General features: G+C 44.2%; 1 protein-coding gene across 1 annotated transcript in view; it reads left to right on the forward strand.

Annotated features, from left to right (window-relative positions):
* The first annotated feature begins 474 nt into the window (after window positions 1-474).
* The window catches only part of pdlim4 (PDZ and LIM domain 4), a 48,076-nt gene continuing 29,504 nt past the window's right edge, over window positions 475-19,046 (forward strand). The window contains exons 1-2 of the mRNA XM_041952214.1: window positions 475-707; window positions 10,039-10,190. Coding sequence (XP_041808148.1) covers window positions 615-707; window positions 10,039-10,190 — 245 coding nt within the window. The 5' untranslated portion in view covers window positions 475-614. The remainder of the gene's footprint in view (window positions 708-10,038; window positions 10,191-19,046) is intronic.

Genomic DNA, 19,046 nt, shown 5'->3' on the forward strand with positions numbered 1-19,046 from the left:
AATACAAGAATATTTGCAACAAAATATACTTAAAGGACTGAATGTCAGAATATTAATGGCTTATAATTATTGAGGCATTGTGTAAAAATCTTATACTATAATAAATCATCATATGAGTGAAATAAAATGGGATTGTTGTACTACAGTTCAGTACTTCAATAGAGGCACTCAGTTACTTCCCACTGCTGTTAATACTTTGAGCACATTTGCCTGATTACACTTCTTCTTCCAGTAAGACACGTTTTCGATCGGGTTGTATTAGTGTTTAAACGGAGGTAAAGGATCTGAGCACCTCCTCCACGGCAGCCACTTGTCCCTCTCCCGGTTGTCGCGTCGGAGCCCTGCGGGTCTCCCCCCGTGCGGCTCCGTCCCCTCCCACTCCGCGCAGACCGGCTGAGGGCGGGCAATACGGCCCGTCGTCCCACGTCAGAGGCGGCCTCGTTATTTAAACTTGAATCAAGAGGGGAGCAAAGTTTTCTCAGACGGGACGGCGTTGCCTAGCAGCTGGGCACAGGACTCTTCCGACTTTTTACGCATCGAGGAACCGCGGACGCTCCCCGGCGCTGCCTGCCTGTCATCTGTCTGTTTCCCCCTCGCAGTCTTTTTTGCCAAACATGCCCCAGACCGTGACGCTAAAGGGACCCTCTCCTTGGGGTTTTCGACTGGTGGGAGGACGGGATTTCAGCACGCCGTTAACCATCTCCAGGGTAGGTTGTGACTCTGCTGCGTGTCTGTATCCATTCAGTGAGCCGCGCGCAAAGTGGAACTTGGCAAGCTGTGTTTCAACATAAGAAACCGTGATACTCATCCTCATCACTAACATTTCAGTGACTTAACATTTCCACTAATACTCAGTGACAGTAATTGGTAGGCGCAAGGGATGTTGGGAAAGCTGCCCAATTAATTAATCTTAAATAAGTGGTCGCCAAGGTCTACGGCAGTAATTATATGTGTGTGAATGAGCTTTACTCTAAAAGCTGACAGACGGTGCCGTCTAATTCCTGGCAGCTGAAGTTGCCAGAACAATTGAGTGACTCATTGCTATTGGCCGACCATCAGTTATCCTGTGAGCTTTCAATAGAGGCGAGAAGAAAACAAAATATGGTGCTATTTGTTTCATAATTTGAACAAAGCTGCTTTAATTCCTCCTCAAAGATGCCACATGGTTCATTGAGTTTGCCCTTAATTTTGAAATAACTACATGCAATTCATTATTTGTGTATAAATCATTTATTTAGTTGTTGCTGCCAAATTATGACCATGTGTCTGTGAGTGACCCCAGGTTTTACTCACAGGCTCATGCAGAGCTGATGAAGGAAATCATGATCATGACTGCTGTATTATTTAGTTGTTAATAATGCTGGTGAAGTAGCGTCTAGTAGTAAAAGTATTGTCAGTAGTATTCACAAAGCTTCATGAACTCTCCTGACCCTGAATATGGGTCAAGAGTCAGTGCTGGCAGTGGATCTGGCAGTAGCCAATAGTTCATCCTGGCCAGGGTAAACACAGCGCAGTCCTGCTGCAGGGCTTGCAGGAGGAGTGGAGGAGTGGAGGGGGTGGTGGTGACATTTGTTTTTCATCAGAGCTCATTGGTGCTGCTGAGGGATTCCAGGTGTTGTGCTCAGCTGTATCACCAGCCCCGAACCGACCCCTTTAACTACAGGGTCCTAGCACTTCAAGCTAGAGGTGTAATTTTTAGATTTACGGCGGGCGATTAACGACTTTGAGAGAAGCAGACGAACCCCCGAAGGTCACCTGGAGTGCTCTCTGTTTTGTATCCCTAAGAGGAGTTGTGATGCAACCGTGAGGCTTACTTTGACTCACCGTGAGTGCAGAGTCTTGACCGCTGCACGTCTGTTGTGGTTTCTGCATTAAAGACTCAGTTGCTTAATTGAAAGCTTCTCCAAATCACAGTGAAAGGCAGCTGAATTTCGCAAATCCAGAAATCAAACATGGCATCAGTAAACTCAACACTCGTCGTACCTGAATATCTTGGCTCCACTGTTCCTGATTGATCCAGCTTTCTGTGGTCAGAGTGCTCACTCCATGCTTGATCATTACATGCTTGGAGTTTCCACCGTGATCGGGACCAGAGTTCATTTGGAAAAAGGAAAAATCAACACTACAGCCAATTGCAGCGCTCATGTGCTGCATTTCAAGGCAAAATCTTGCAGCTTCAGGCCATCTCCGGTTTTGTGATGCATACCTCCCTAACTTCTTTAATAATTTGTACAGCAGGTTTCAATATCAGTGATTTGACAATTTTAGCCAGTTCCTTCGCTGCATACTTGCATGACTGCCAAGGTGAAGGCCGTGGCATGCACTGGGAAGTCTTTTGCATTCTGAACATTGTGTAACTGATTGGTGATGGCATCAGTGAAATTAATTACAGGTTGCGCCTCTAAGACAGTTACAGTGCATAGCAGAGATGGCAATAAAAACAGGCGCTCACATGGACTCGCTGCTCGCGAGAATGAGCAGGGGAGTTTCGGCTAATTCCTCAATCTTGGCTTGAAAATTAGAGAAGGAAGCAGCTGGTGAGATGCAAGCATATTTAGCAAAATATGTAATGTCAGAGGCATAAATACACAGCTTCTTGGCAGTAAGACCCAGCATTACGCTGCCTCTTGAAGACTTTTTTTCTGCTTTCTACCAGCCACTGCAGAGCAGTTCATGGTCCAACTGACGTCACAAGCTCTGAAACATCCGCTGACAACACAAAATGTGCTTTATTGGTGCGATAATTGTTTTATCCTGGTGCGGAATGCGCCGATTTACGTGAGTAAGCAAAAGAATTAAATTGAAGGAGAAGTGATGAAATGGTGGGAAAGAAATCCTCTCGTCTCACCTCATGGGAGCCGGTTGCACGTTGGGTTTGAGGCTCGATGTGATTCATCGCTGCTGATATACTGGAGCATCTCCTAAAGTGGCAATTCATCACATGCTTGCTGCATTCTTGCAGTACAGTGTGTGCCCAAGGCGGCAATTACGATGTGTTGAATGGTGACACAGAAAGAGATACATGGAGGGAGAGGCAGAGAGGATAGTTTATGTCTTACAGTATCCAGAATGCCTCTTAAGGGGGCATTTTAGTATCATGTAAACCTCATACAAGCCAGAACTCTGAATGATGTAACAGTATCTGCTGGATCTGCATAAATAGTCAGTGCTGGACCTCATAGTTTATTTTTTTTTTCATGCAATCCTTTCATTTATACCTCTACTCCGCATGATTGGCAGCCCCCCCCCCCCTTCCTCCACGTCTTTCTGCATAAAGGCAGGAACCATGAAACACCTGCTCTTGGAGACAGTGAAAGTTGTAAATTCCAGAAAACAAGTTCTGATGGCAGCAGCTGTTTTTTTTTTTTTTTTTTTTTTGCTGTTGTTGCTGGAGGTGATAATGTCCCAGGATAAGCCCATTAGTCCCCTGCCAGGCCATTAGGACTCCAGCCGTCTGCTTGACTCTGGAAACATTTGCCCTGATAGTGTGTGTGTGTCGGTTGTTAAATGGCTTCGTGTGCATGAGTGTGGCTGAAACCTAATAAAATCACTGATGTAGCTGCAGAAGCATTTAGAGAGGATTCGTTGAATATGGCAGTTGTGGCATAAATCCTTCAGTGCATCGCTGTCAACCTGACGTGCAGGCGGAAGGTGACGCAGGACGCTTGTCAGTCCTGCCAACTGGCAAACAGTCGTCTTCTGGACAGGAATTCACAACTGAGTGTTGGGTGAATAACGACCTGAGCAGCGTGCAGAACCACTGAGGAGCTTCCCCTCGTACAGCTTTATGCTGTGCATCCTGATGTGTGCTCTGTCTTGTTGATGCATGATGGGAAGTGGTCCGTGCAGCTTTCAGACAGTTGTTGTTAGAACATTTGGAAGTTCGGTTTTGCACGGGCCACATTCTTGAAGTTTGATAAATCATTTAGTTTCTGAACGCAAGAAAAGTGAGTAAAGTCCATCACAGCTTCCCAAAACAAAAGGAGACATTATGTACCTTGTTACAGTTCAAAGCCCAAAGTTTCTAATGATACAAAGCAAGAAAAAGCAGCAGCTCCTCATATTTGAAAAGGTTTTTTTGTGTCCAATAATTAGTTAATTATGAATCATGTCAGAATTAGTGAGAGTTTAAAAAATGGGATCGCATCTGACATCTCTAATTTACTTTTAAATGCACGCTAAAGCACTGGTTGCAAATTCAAACCAGAAACTTTGGCTTCAACGAAAGATTTGTCATTAAAAATTATTAAATTAATTAAGTTTAATATATCTTAGACTGCAGTAAGTTATCCATCCAATGAATGAGTCTTTTGTACCTCTCAGGTTATGTCTGTCTGGTCCATACCACAAATGTGATGGCACTGCTGCCCATAATAATCAGCTTTCTCCAGGCTAGAGTTAGAGAAGCTACGAGCTGCATCTCCACAGCAAACTGAGCAAAAGATAACAGATGGTACTCTAAAATAGTTTCCTGTTGTCACTGAAGCTGCGAAGTTCCTGCAGCAGAAGGGCGGGAGAACAATGCAAGTCCTTGGGTTGCTGCTGAGCTTTTCCTGCTAAGCTGGTTTATCTGATGTATGAAACTGTCTCCCTGTGATTGATGAGCAGATTGCTTTTAATAAAAGCACCCTGCAGGTCATCTCTCGCTGTATCAGGTCAGTTTTCAGTCGCACGCTTCCCCTTGTAAGCTGTCACGTTGCCTCAGTCAACTTATATTCTTACAAACACGTGTTTTTTTCAGCGTATTAGCTGTGATGCTCTTATTATCATGCACATCATTCTGACGCATCACATGTGGGGAACTGTTCATGGAAAACTGCACCAGTCAGAACTATTACGAATGTGACTACAAATCAGATTTCAAGGGATGGATACAAACTTTTTGATGACTAAAATTGATGAGTAATGCGATTACTCATCCTAGACATACGCAAATGCGTTACAGACTGCGGTTAATTTCACGTGACTCTCCCATTTCCTCGTGCTCTCATTAAACCTCACATATTTCATCATCGGCTGCAGCTTTGCTTATTGGTCTTGGCAGACTCGGTCTCTTTGTTTCAGTGTGATAATCACACTCCAGTCAGAACCTCACACCCCGGGCTGTGCAACGGCTTTCCGTCACGAAGGTCATAACCATGGCTCCTATCGCACGTCCAGCAAGCAAACAAAGGCGTCTGACGCGTTGCCAAGAATTATTCTCTCCGCTGCTGAGTGCTCCCACCCAGCAGAAAGCATCTCAGTGGAATTCACGCATGACAAAACCATTTGACAGTGACAGATTCTTCTTGCATAAAGCTTATAAATAGCCAACCAGGAAGTGGTGACTTGTGGTGAGTCGCTGGTTAAAAGACGTCTGCACCTCTAGGTTACTCATAACTGTTGCTTTGAACGTTTTTCATTGGCTGTATGCGAGTCAGCTCCTAACTACACTTCAGAAGAGCGGTTCCCAAACCCCTCAAGGGGCCTCTTTACTATCATTGAGAAAAGTGACAACCCTTGATTAAGTGACATTTTATGGATCTTTCATCTTTTATTCAATGGCTAACAATAACATGACAGAACAACTGATAAACTGGACAATTAACCAAAGTAGTGAACACAATAACTGAAGGAATTTTGTGTAAAATGAGCCATTTGGATGAATTTTGAGCAGATTATTCCTGTAAGTACAATACCAGAATTTTTTAATGCAATTGTGTGTCTGTATTATGTATATTTTTTAACTTTTTAAACCATCATGCATACTTATAGCCTTCTTTTTGGACAAATTTTCTCCTCCAGTTTTCCTCTTCCTGATGCTTGGCCATCATTCTGTCAGCTCTTTGTTGGTTTAAACTGCATGCTTTGCTCTGCCTTTTTTAAAGTTAAGAGCTTAGAAAATCAACTTTAAAATTGTTGTCACAAAAATTGAAGAAATGCTGAGATATATGCACAGTATGTACAGTCAAGATGTCATCTATCCTGCAAACTTGGTGAAAGCGTACTAAAAAATATACAGTATGCTTAAAGAGGAGGCTGCAAGTGTTCCTACTGAAATGTCAGTGCAGAACAGAAGCTGTTTTAGACAGTAATCCTGGACCAAATATGTGCTTTACGTAACACTGTGGAGGGAAAAAATCCTCAAGGTCACAACCCCGTGAGAGACACTTCTAATTTTACGGCTGAGAGACACAAACAGCGATGACACGACAGAAAACTTTGGCCCGAGGCTGACGTCACGCCCAGAGCGAAAGTGCTGCCGCAGCTTTCATCACGGCACACATACGTGCGCTTACACAAACACCGACGCGCACGTCCATCCTGCGCTTTGCTCCGCTTCACTCTGAAACACACAGAAGAACGCGAGTGGCCGCGGTGAAACCACACGTTCATCGGGCCTCAGCGTGCCACATGAGGACTCTGTGACATGAGGCTGTCATTTGCTAACCGCTCTATCTGTTAACAATTAACTGTGTCACTGTTTGTGGGAGCAGCCTCTTATGGAAATAATATGACTGTTTAGATTTCCCAACAAGCAGGGAAGCTGCTTTCTGCACCGTCACCATCGCGTCCATCGCGGTCGCGACCTTCATCACAGTGGAAAAACATGTTAGGTAACTCTGCATGCTGCTCAATGTGAAAGTGATAGTCTGAATAGCTGTTAGAAGCAGGAGCAGCTATATTTAAGCAGCTAAAACTGTAGTTAAATTGAATTTGTTCTGTTTGATCTCTGGTTTTGTCAGAGGAACAAAACAATCTGCTGTTTTTATCAAATTCCACGACCGTCTGCCGGACGTGAAAGTAGGTTTACTGGGTGAAAGTGGGACTGGATTCATATCACATGATGCTAAGTTGCTATTTCTAGCAAAACTGGAAAGTTTTCTTGAATTTATTATCTTTTTCTTACCTCCCACAGTGATTGACTTTGGCTCCATCCTCCGCCTCTGCCTTGATGACTCTTTATTAGCCACATTTGCTGCGTGACTCCCATTTTTGAGTTTGATAATTTCATTCTTATTTTGGCCGACAACCGAGCCGGCAGAAGTGGATCACTTAGCGTTCTTTACCGCCAGAGGTTTCATGTGAGTAAGAGGACAAAAATAAAGCCAGGATAAAAAAAGAAATGCTGCTTTGGACTTGCCCTGGCCACAGAGTAAACACCTAATTACCAAACGACATTCATCTTAAAGCTCCATAGATTTGAGTCATTGCATCACACTCCATCTGCAGTGTAAATATAGCAGAGTGTGATTATGTCTGAACCACCTAGCTCTCCACCATCCTCACGTTCCCCTACAGACGGGAATGTTTGTCCTCTAGTGACGACCTCAGTCACTTGGTGTACCGCTGTGTGTGTGTGTGTGTGTGTGTGTGTGTGTGTGTGTCCTTGTTTTTCTATATTTGTTGTGGTCCCAAAACCAGAGGCCCACTCACGGTGTGGGGTCCGACAACTTTGTAGGGACCGAAATGCTGGACCCCCATAATTTTAGGGTGAAGACTTGGGTTAACGTTAAGATTAAGGTTAGGGTTAGGGTTAGGGTTAGATAAGTACAGGTTCTGGATCTGGTTCTTGTAATTCTCCAGGACCTGAATGAATATATGTAATGCACTATTCCTGGCCTGACCCTCAGGTGATATCGCTCACTCTGTGATTGTGTGTGTGTTGGGGGTGCGTGAACTTCGGTCCTTCCTGCAGCGACCCGGGTTCGATTCCAACCCGGGGTCCTTTGCTGCTTGTCACCTCCCCTCTCTCACGTCTTTCCGGTCTCTCTTCAGCTAAACTATCAAGTAAAGGCAAAAGGCCAAAAAAAAAAAAAAAAGTGAGTAGCCTCACACACACACATTTACACACATTTCCCACAATGCCTCTGACCTCTCAGTTTACCGGAACTGAGTCAGGAACATTGGGGCGGTCAGAGGCTGTAAATTAGGAATTCCACATCTGAACCACACGACTCAGCTATTAGTGCTTCATGGAGCGTGAACTTGTGTGCCTTCGCTCTTAAAACGCTCCTCCCTGCTCCTCTTGCACAAGCTGATCCTCTCCCTCGCTCTCTGGGTTCTGTTCTGTATTCCACACTTTCCAACAAACATATCTTAATTTAGCTCAGCTGAGGTTGCTAATGTGTCAGCGAGGTTTCACCGTTCCAAACACAATACACTTTAAATGCGCAGCTGTCAAGGTAAGAGGCATTACAAGATGTCACGGCTCGAAGATCCTCTTAAAAACTTAGATGACGGGACAAAGATTAATCACTGACATGTGACATGGGAAGGAAATCACCCTAAATCTACTGCTCCTTGTGTGTTCATGCGTACAGGCAGTCATTTCAGCCTTTTAGCTCTCAGATGTGTTACAGAGTGCTGGAATCTGAACACCTACCTGGTTCAGGTTTGTGAATAAAGCAGATTATTATCATTTGTTTACTCTGTATTTGGTGTTTGGTGTTGGCCACTAGATGAAATAATTTGTCCAGAAGAGTAATCTGTCAATTTTTTTTGGACTAAAAATGGCAAACATTTCATGGGTTCAGCCCCTCAAATTTGACCATTTAATGCTTTACCTTGTTTTATATATGTGAAAACCTAATTTTGGGGGGTCGTTGGACAATTGGTTGGAGAAAACAAGCAGTGTGAAGACCTCAATTTACCCTTAATCAAGAGAATAATCAGCACAGTCATCAATAATGAAAATAGTGTTCCAGCCCTGGTAGCCGGTTCTCATTTCTTTGCATCCAACCAGTTGCTATCACTGCCCATGCTTCTGTTTACAAAAATATTAGCAACAGTGAGATATGTAAACTCCTCCCTGGGCTATTTCAGTCTGCAGCAGAGAGAAGCAAATCCAACTCCACGTTACGAAAATGACAGATTATTGCTTAAAATTCCTCCAAAAACACTGTGACTATTGCACCCAGCTGCTGAAAATCTCCTCACATTTAATGGTTGGAAAAAGACAGTCAAACTAATCCTCATACGTGTCGTAGCTTGACAGCGCATGGAGCGCACGAAGAAGACCGGAGACATGATGACAATTGTTCGCATTTCATTACATTTCTGTTTCATTGCTAGTAAAGAGTATTTTCCTTTGCAGCTTGCTGCCATATGACAGTGACTTCGTTTTTACTGTGGATGTCTTGGCTTGATGATGGAGGATTTGATTGGTAGTTTCTTTTTATTTATGGCACCCAAAACCATACGACCAGGCAGAGGCGGGCCTGGAAATAGCAGGGACATTGTACGTGTGCGTGCAATAATGGAAAATTGTTATCATATGTTGCTTAGTGTGTCTGTGAAGGTGAAACGTACACACTGGGACACCCGCTCTCCCCCTCTCCTCAGCCCTCCGCCTCCCGGTGGGGCTCGAATGTCCGCAGACCAGCATGTGTCTGGATCCAGAGTGGAACCTGCTCACTGTCCAGCGCACAACAGACGGTCTCCAAAATTAAAGCGATGTGGACGTGCCTGGATCGGAGCGGTCCAAGTGGCAAATCAGGAAAAAGCTACAAGGACATATTGAGCAGATGTTTGCAAATGAATCAAACATTACACAGAGACCGTTGCTAAGATTCAACCTTCGTATGCAGACTCTGGACAAAGTAGCCTCCTCGTGGGCCTTCATGAGGGTTTAGTCTGATGCAATTTCTGAATGATCATAAAATTGCACGCTGTCTGTTTTTTACTGAATTTCAAAAGGCCAGGCGTATAAAAGTGTTCTCGTTCTTTCCAAATATTTCACCTCCTCCAAAACTCTGAGTGGCCTCTCGCTTCCCAGTGTCGTTGTTGCTGGCTTTTGAAAATGTAAACCTAGAGTGCTGCCCAAGGCAATATTTCATGAATCAAAAGAGAGCTGCTTTTGTTGAATTTGGCCTCTGTGTTGCCACTCCCACACTAATGCTCTTTTTCTTTCTTTCTTTTTGTCTTTCTTCCTCACTGATGGTTTGACACCACTTATAACAGCTCTTTCTTTTCTGTTCTTGGCTGTGTGTGTGTGTGTGTGTGTGTGTGTGTGTGTGTGTGTGTGTGTGTGTGTGTGTGTGTGAATGTGATCTTCAGGTAACACCAGGCAGCAAGGCGGCCCAAGGTGACCTGTGTCCAGGTGACACCATCCTGGCTATCAACGGCGACAGCACAGAGCTCATGACTCACATGGAGGCTCAGAACAGGATCAAAAACTGCACCCAGCAGCTCACACTCAACATCAGCAGGTATGGAGACACGAGACCAGCGACACAGCAGCACTGGCCTTTTGATTGAACCTGTAGAATCACCGACAGTATGCTTAGATTTCCCTGACAAGCCACCTCTTGTGGCCTTCTTAGCACAATGATGCTAAAGCACCACAAACCTGCTTGTGGCGGAGGTCCAACTTCTTTAAATGATACTGTGGTGTACATTACTGTATAAAACCTATTATGACTCTGGAGAGGGCTGCAAGAAATCTGATTAATTGCCTCAAGTGATGTCACACGAGTCAGCATCAGTTTGGCCTGCAGACTCTGGTGATGCAGGAGTTAAAAAAAATGAGCTCACCCTCCTCCTCCATACATCTGCTTGAGGCTAGCAGCTCAAGGCTACATTAGCAGCTACTAGCAAAACACGCCCGCACCTCCCACTGAGCTGTCTGCAGCCGAGTTGCACGTTGGCGCCGGGTTTTCTCAAAGAACTGCTGCAGCATCAGTTTTGATTCTTCTTTTAAACTGTCCGTGATGACTATGACGGTGTTACAGGACTGCGATGCTAAATCAGTGGAGAACTCATTCAACCAAAATAACCTGAACCCACAGAGGCTGCAGATCAGAAAAAGCTCGTACAGACAACTGTTGTTATAATCACATGGGATGTTTGACCAACAGCTTTGTTTGTCGTTTACTGTGAGGGCTTGTGGAGACACACACACATGCGCACATACAGGACAAAGCCGAAATACACATGTACTGCACATGTTCATGCTCACAATCTTACACATTTGAGACATAACCAACTTGCAGGATTTATTTAGTTTACTCAATCATTAGAGTGTAGTTTAGTGTGTGTTTACTGTAATTGCTTACAGACTTATGATTAATGCGCGCCTGATTCTTCAGAACATGTCCAGTACGTTCATCTTCCACAGAGGATGACTGATGGGAATTAATACGATCGGAGTAATTGAATATCAGGAAGCGCTGAACATTAATAACTTTCCAATCAGTCGTCGCTGCTTTGACCCTGAGCAGACACTGCTTTGGTTTTTGCTCCTGGCCTCATTAAGTGAATTGACTTGAGGAACTTGACTGATTTTTTATGGCTCAGGTCATTTACTGCCTCTCATCCAGGAACATATTGTTTCTATTTCTGGTGGGTTCGCTCTGCTTGGCACAGTCGGGTCATAGAGGCAGATGACAGGTTTACGATGGTGCACGTTTAAGTGATCGACTCTCTGTTCCTATAGAGCGCCGTCAAAGTCAATGAGGCTTGTACATACGGTGAGTCAGACGGCGACCTTTAGAAATGGACTTCACAGGTCGATATTGTGCATTTAACCAGTTCATGACGTGGAAAATTGTCCTCCACTCTTCAGCATCGTTGTTAGACCTGGTACGGGAGGATGGATGGTTTGGCCTTCGTCAGAGGACAGGAGCAGCGCGTTTCTGTCAACATAGCTGAGCGGAAATCATCCGTCTAAACAGTTAATGACGGAGAGGGAGGAGTGGGAGAGGGGGGATAACCAAGGAAAAACTGAAATGTCAGTTGCTTCCCACATTTCTATTAGATGGTTACTTTTGGTTGCCAGAGTGCTGGAAAGTGCAGAGAGAATCTGGCAACCTCTGAATCCTGTCCTCTCAGATGAAGAACACTGTGTGGTTTCAGCCTCGGTTGCAAGTGACAACTGCCAACTGGTGCTTCAGCTCTCTCCTTTTAGGGCAGCGGACAACACAGTCTCTCCTGTTTGGAGCAGGCAGTTTACTTGCAGATGCAGCGGAAGAAAGAATCACTCCTGAAGTAATCAGACCTGGAAGATAAGCAAAGCTTCTCACATGCAAGAGCTCTGAATTCAGACAGAAAAGCACTTTTCTCTCTCTCTGCACTGTATTTGTGTTTTATAGTATGTACTCAAGCATGCAACAGCCCTCCCACCCCCTCCTCCAGCCTGTAGTAGAAACCATCCATCCATATATCAAACTGAGCGGCTCAGCGCTAAGTGGTTTGTCCACATAGGGATAGTAAATTTATTTAAGGATACATAAAGTAGTATTCAGCGCAAAGACCGGGGCAGCACCTCTACAGCTGCAGGAGCGCTGTGAGGGCACTCCCATGCTGCACCCTAATGCGCCCAAATTCAGCTTATTTTTCCCCCGTCGGACATAACGTAAGAAGTAATTAAAGTAGGAACTCTTTACAGTGATGCATGTGCAGCCTGTAATTGATCCCATTAGCCTGCCTGTTTTGCTTCACATGGTTTCTTTAGCTGCGTGTTTTCCCACTTCACTGGAGCTCCATCACATTTATACTGGCTGTCACATTCTAGTCTAAGATCCATTTTTTATGGTTTGACCCAAGTGGAAAATTGCAGATTTGTTGTGCATCATTTTTCACACTTTTTCCATGTAGTTTTAGGCGGACATACTTGGTGTCTTTGGAAACCCTCGGCTCTTGACCATAATTTCCGGGGGTTTGAGCAATGCTTGTCAACAAGACTCTGTAGTGGGTGGGGTTGAAGAGGTTAAAATCACTTTGGTGATTGACGTAGTGTTCCTGTTTGAGTAAAATACCTCGTTCTTGATGTTTTAATCCTGAATAGCTTCTTTTTTTTCAGTCAAAATCAAATCAGACTCAGTGATTTCAGTGCAACTGTAATGGCATGAAGGCATAATGCTTTCGACTGTATGACTGAGTGACTTTTCCATGATCTCAGCATAGATATTTGATGCTCATTAACGTCTTTTAACTACCTTATTTAGCTAAAAATGATTCTGTTCAATTACAGTCGCAAGTAAACCACCAGACATACCCATGCTGTTCAACAATCCTTCCAAATTTCCAATTTGAACTGACAAGATACAGCAGAGGCAGAACAAGTAAGCTGCTGGTATGTGACCTTTCCGCAGTATATTGGTGGAATAATTACGGTCAGAACTGCCCTGCTGTTCGACGGGAGGAGAGTACGGCACGTCTGAGAGACAGGCATGCACCTTTGGCTCAGAAATGATCTGCTGGTGAAGGCGAGGGAAGATCGAGCAACAAGGATTCAAGATAGAGAAAAAAGGCGTTTTTAAAGATGAGGATGTGAAGGAATTTTTTGGTCACAAAGACATGCAGACAAAGAACAGTGTTAAGTGGGAAATATGATAAAAGGAAAGAGATAAGAACAGTGGAGAGAGAGGGAGGCAAAGAGAGGGAAGTTGAAGCCAAGTAGAGGAGCGGCGAATCAGAGAGACCGAGTGAGAAATCCACATGGGCTTGTTTCTGCCTCCAGTGCTGTTTTACAGCCAGCTTTTTCTGCTGGGTGCATTGCTGGAAATTCAATTAGACAGACAAAGCAGTGAAGCTCAGGGTTGAGCTTCTCTCCCTGAGATAAAAGACGTACGGCACCGCGAGTTTTAAAATATCTTTGAATATTCCTGCTGGATATTGTGGAAAAAGTAGATGAAAGGACCTTTTTTCCCACATTCTCCCAAGTGAAATATATATCAAAGCTGCTTGTGGGTATCGTCTCAGACACTTGTTTTCCAAAGCAGTTCTTTTCAACCTATCGATTGATTAAAGCTTTGCTTTCTGTGTCCTGAACACCTCAGGCGAGGAAGCCTTTTTCTCTGGGAAAGTGCTGCGCAGGAAGTTGCATTAATAAACAGCAACAGTCACTAAGACTGAGCAGACAAACAACATAAAACCGCCCACATAAGCAGGAGGAGAGGTCACAGTTTTGGCCGCCACTAATGAACTTATGAAAATAGTCAAATGCAACACAAAGCAACTGTTGGGCAGCTTTCAAAATGTTGAAAAGTGAGAAGGAAGTTCTTTGAGCTGTGAAAAAGCAGCCACACTCATTCTTCATCTTTTACATGTGTACATGACATCCCCTATTGTCTGGATAATTAATAACACAGGGCTTGGACCTCATTCGCGAACCAGAAAGAAATGTCATGTTCATATGTAAAAGATGAGCATTTACGATGTGAAATGTGGGATTTGGGGTTTATTGGAAAGACTCCTCAGTTGTGGGCTACAGGAATAACTGCGGATTATTTAAGTGCCACCATCGATTCTGCAGTCAAAAAAGAAATGGGAGTGACTCAAAGAACCCATGCTGACTCACGAGAAAATAATATTTTAGAGGACAACATCTCTCCGCCCTCATTAAAAGACTACGCCATAAAACACTCCAAACAGTCACAGAGTCGTAGCGGGAGAAACAGGAGACCTGTAATTTTGTGTTGCTGCCGATGGACAAATATATGAGTCTACACGTCTGCTGCGAACCACAATTACAGCACACTGGATGCATCTGAGCTTGAGGTCCTGTGTAACGCAAGAATGTTTCTTTGTAATGCCTCCACATTTATTACTTTCAGAACCCCCATTTTTCATAATTCCTCTTCTGGAGCGCTTTAAGAGCGCTCTGCATCGGGGGGGTTTCTGGTAAGGTGCCCCGGGAAGCTCATGAAAGCTGAATGAGAAATAAAGAGGCTTCATGAAAATTGGGCCGACAGCTGTTTGTGTATTTTTTTTCTATCACTAAAGGATATTTTCAACCTTCAAATGCTCGTATATTTTCAGATGTCATTAATCTGAGCTTCCCAGAATTTATTTTTGTTGTGATTAACTGCTTTGTCTTGTCTACTTTTAGTACAAATAGGGATTTCCGAAGTATCTTTTCAATAAGCTCGGGAAGGTTTGTCTGATCTGCCTGCAATCAGGAGTTTTATGTCCTACATTTAATCAAAACACATAGCTGCATTACATTCTGTGAGCTGACGCTAGGGACAATACAGAGCATACTCTTAGAGTTTGATATGATCTTTTTCTGTTTGAGTCTGTAAGTTGTTTCTCGAGAAGATTCCCAATCAACTAGTTTTTATTCATGCGAGTGGCACAACTATATGGACCAGATCAACAACTATCTGGTGTATTTACACCAAATTTTGTACAGACAGACATGATTTCCAGATCCATGATTCCTACTAATGCTGGTGACCCTTTGACCTTTCTGATGTTGCTTTGCGCCGTTATCAGATCTAAACTTCAGAGAAAGAAGGTGAAGATTGTCGAATGGTTTATGACCAAATAACTGCAAAACCGCAGCTGTTCTTTGTGCTAATTAGCAAACGGTAGCATGCATGGTGAAGATGCCGAACACGAAACTTGACAAACATTCTCATTTTGAGCCTGTTAGCACGCTGACATTAGCATTTGCCTGGAAGCAAGTCGACAAATAAAAAATGCAGATGGGTGAAATATTAAAGGAAAAACCAGCACAAAGTTTCTTAGTAAGGTGTTGGACAACAAAAAGCATCCAGAATAGCTTCAGTGTAAAACAAATCTGTTCTGACTATGAAGGCCGAAGCAGATGGTTGGTGAGTGTTGCCTGCCAGCGCCTTCATTCATTACACTTAAGCTAATTAATTAATTTTTCTCCATTACCTCATCAGCCATCTACTGTGCATACGACCAAAGCAGAAAATGAATTCAGGAATATGGATTTGGTGGATTTGCGGTTTTATGTTTGTCAATGCGGCAGTCAAGTGAGGAGAAATACGAGAGAATAAAGGAAGCAAATAAATTGGTGAGAAAAAAGGAAAGAATGAAAGCAAAAAAAAAATGAGATGGAAAGAAAGGCGAGACAAGGACAAGTAAACAGAAAAAAAGTGCTCTGAGGTCACCTCTTTACCACAGCTTTCCATTTTCCATCAGGCCTCCCGACTGATGCCGGCCTGTCAACGCTCCACTGTGAGGTGAAACACCCTCGCTCGTTTCTTTAACTTCCTGGCATCGTTGATCAAATGGAGCGGTGTCGGAAAAATGGCTGCCACCGCGGCCACGCACACACACACGCTGTCCGAGTTCACTGTAATGTCAAGGCCCTGGACACGGGCACAGGGCCCATACTGGAGTGTCATGTCTGCTCGGCCTGGCCTGTAAATCCTCAGACCTAAACAGCGTCTTAGAATACACGAACAAGCTGTAGAGGAAACCTTCTCGTCTCTATTTTCACCTCCTTGCTTTTCTTTTCATCCTCTTCCTCTGACCTCTTCATCCCTTACCTCCCTTGTCCCTGACCTCCACGTACCATTCTGCCGTCTCCCTCTCCAAACTCAAACGGCACTCATGCGCTGCTTCTTCTTTTTATATCTCCTCTTCATCTTTCTCTCTTCCACGCTGCAGTCTCCCCCTCCCTCTGCCAAAGCTCACTGGAGAAAGCCATGTGGTTGCAGAGGCCTGAGAGACAGATGACGGTGGTTGCGATGTGTGTTTCCACCGCTGGTCAGGCTGTTCGGAAAGAGTCCTGCTGGGGTGGCAAGTTGAATGTGCTGAGAAATGAGTCATGATGCCTGCCTGAGCTGTGTGTGTTACTCTGACTGTGTGTCTTGTTCTTGTACTTGAAAAAAAGGCTGTGAAGTATGGACACCCTGCCGTCCTTGTGTCAATTTTACTTACTGTTGAAAAGAAGATTTAGGATTGGGTCCAGGCTGGATTGATGCTCCAGATGGTTTAGAGCTTAAAGGCTCATGTCACCCAAATAACACAAAGACATACATCTAAACATTAGGGATCTATAATACCTAATATATAAAATATAGTGTGTATATTATAAGAGCCATCTGAAACCGCTAATCACATTGTTTAATAACCATATTTCAAATGCTGCTGAAATGTGTGGCACTGTGCCCCCATGCATTATGAACATTGTGCATTACCCTGTAATTTAAATGTGTACATTTATAAGATAATATAGTGGAAAATATTTTATATTTCTCACATCTGTCGAGTCAAAGTCCAGGTTGTTTTTTGGTTTTTTGTCGTTCAGCTCCTCCAGTCCAGTAGGTGGCGGTAAACCAGATAACAGCTGGTTGAATGAGATCATAAGTCGAATGTTGTGACAGACAGGAGCAGTTTTTGCCTGCTTAGAGGACAGTAGGTTAGGATTTGGTTTGATCAGGGTGTCTGGTGAAGGAAAGGCTGAGGATGAGGGGTTTTGGGTGATGTGTAATGCATGTAGTGTGAGTGTATATCTGCAGTGGGAGAAATACAGATCGGACCATGATCTGGAGAATAAAATCAAAACAAAACGCTGAGGGTTCAGGGGGAATCAGAGAAAACAGGCGGAGAGAAGACACACAGTCGGAGCGCTCCCGTGGAGGATTTTGCCCCCGCTGTCTGGCTCCGACTCAAGGACCTGTGACTCACAGCTGAGGAATTATGCACGAGGCTGCATGGGACCAAAGGAACACCAGGACTCCAGCTGGGACAAATACAAAAAGAAACCTCCAAAGGACCCGACTCACACTCGCACACACGCCCCTCCACTCCCGAACCCCGCTGCCCTCTCCTCCTTCATCCCTTCATTGCATCACTCCTCTCACGCTCTCCCAAGGTCTCTTTTTTGTGGTTGTCTTAAGCGCAACATCAATGGCGTTTGAGAGGCTGTGTAGCAGACCACGAGCCTCCCTCCCCCTTTTTCCCTTCTTGCATTGATCTTGTCATCACCCAGATGCAGATTTTTCTAAGTGACCCCCTCAGGTCTGCTGACGAGACCCCCATAACTCTTCTTAAAAAGGTGATTGTCTCCCTTTACTCCCCGAGGAGAAAGCATTTAAACTCTCCTCACATTACAAAACAGCTCAGGATCTGCTCCAGTGGCGTCTGATGGGGCTAAAAAGAGGCAACGAGGCAAGACTCTAAGTGAACCCTGAAAAGTTCCGCCATCTTTATTTGAGGGCACTCGGTTTCAGCCGTCAGTCTCACGCTCCTCCTCGAACATGGTGATCCTGTGCAGCCAAAGTAAACTCATCCACCGCTCCAAAAACCAGATCTCCACAATCAGGAAATTAAACCTGGCAGGGGGAGGTCAAGCGAGGGGAAAATATGACCAAAGGAAAGAAGGGGAAAGCCGTCGTGATGGCCTGAGACTTTCCTCTTTCTCTTCTGTATCTGTATGATCTTTCTACTTTCATCTCTTTTTGTGTTTTACCCGTTCAGTTTATAATTCTTACAGAACTTTTATGGCCTTTCCTGTCAATGTTATGATATAATTTGCTTGCATTTTTAAGTTCATTTAAATTGAGGCAATTTTAAAACAAAAAACAATGTTATATGACGTATGAGAACATGGTGATGTTCAATATTTCAGAAATTAACTGGTCTGGCGTCATTTTTCTTTAAGAGCAGAAAGGGAGCTGGTGGGCGAACATCAAAGAGGACACTTTAGGAAGGAGCCCAGGACTGTCGAATTTATCATTTTTATTCTGTATTAAGAAACAGAGAGTGCATGGATCTGTCCTCTCAGAGCTCGACAGCAGAGGCAGGAGAAAAGACGAGCTGCAGCCACTCAGTCTGCAACCGGTTTTAATAGAAAACATCTAGTTTCCTATTGCCTCGCAGATCACGGCGATCTGGTTAATATATCATCAAGTTTCCAGGCTCGGAAGGGTTTTACTGCTCAGGTTAGAGTCAGCTTTGGATCAGACACAAAACCAGACGGAGGAAAAAAGAAACGTGAAGAAGCGGTAGAGAAAAGAGAGAAGTTCCAGTGATGATCAACAGGTTGATGAATGCGCAGCAGCAGTTTGTCTGATGTGGACAGGGGGATCCTGATCCCTCGCAGATGGTCCTGATCCATCACACGGTGACTCAATAGTGGAGGACACGCTAGAGTGGCAGAAGAAAAGAATGAAGTTCATTGTCCCTGAACTTGTGTACAGCAGATTGTTTCTGTTTCTGCTGTTATTTATGTTATATTACATTTGAAATACCCCCTCCCCCCCAAAAGAACTAGATTACAACCATTACTCAACATTTGAAGTGGAAGCATGAGGGCTAATAACTCAAATACCAGCCTAAAGTCCGAACAGTCGCGCCTCAAG

Source organism: Chelmon rostratus, chromosome 14 (assembly GCF_017976325.1).
Source record: "Chelmon rostratus isolate fCheRos1 chromosome 14, fCheRos1.pri, whole genome shotgun sequence".
NCBI classification, from domain to species: Eukaryota; Metazoa; Chordata; class Actinopteri; order Chaetodontiformes; family Chaetodontidae; genus Chelmon; species Chelmon rostratus.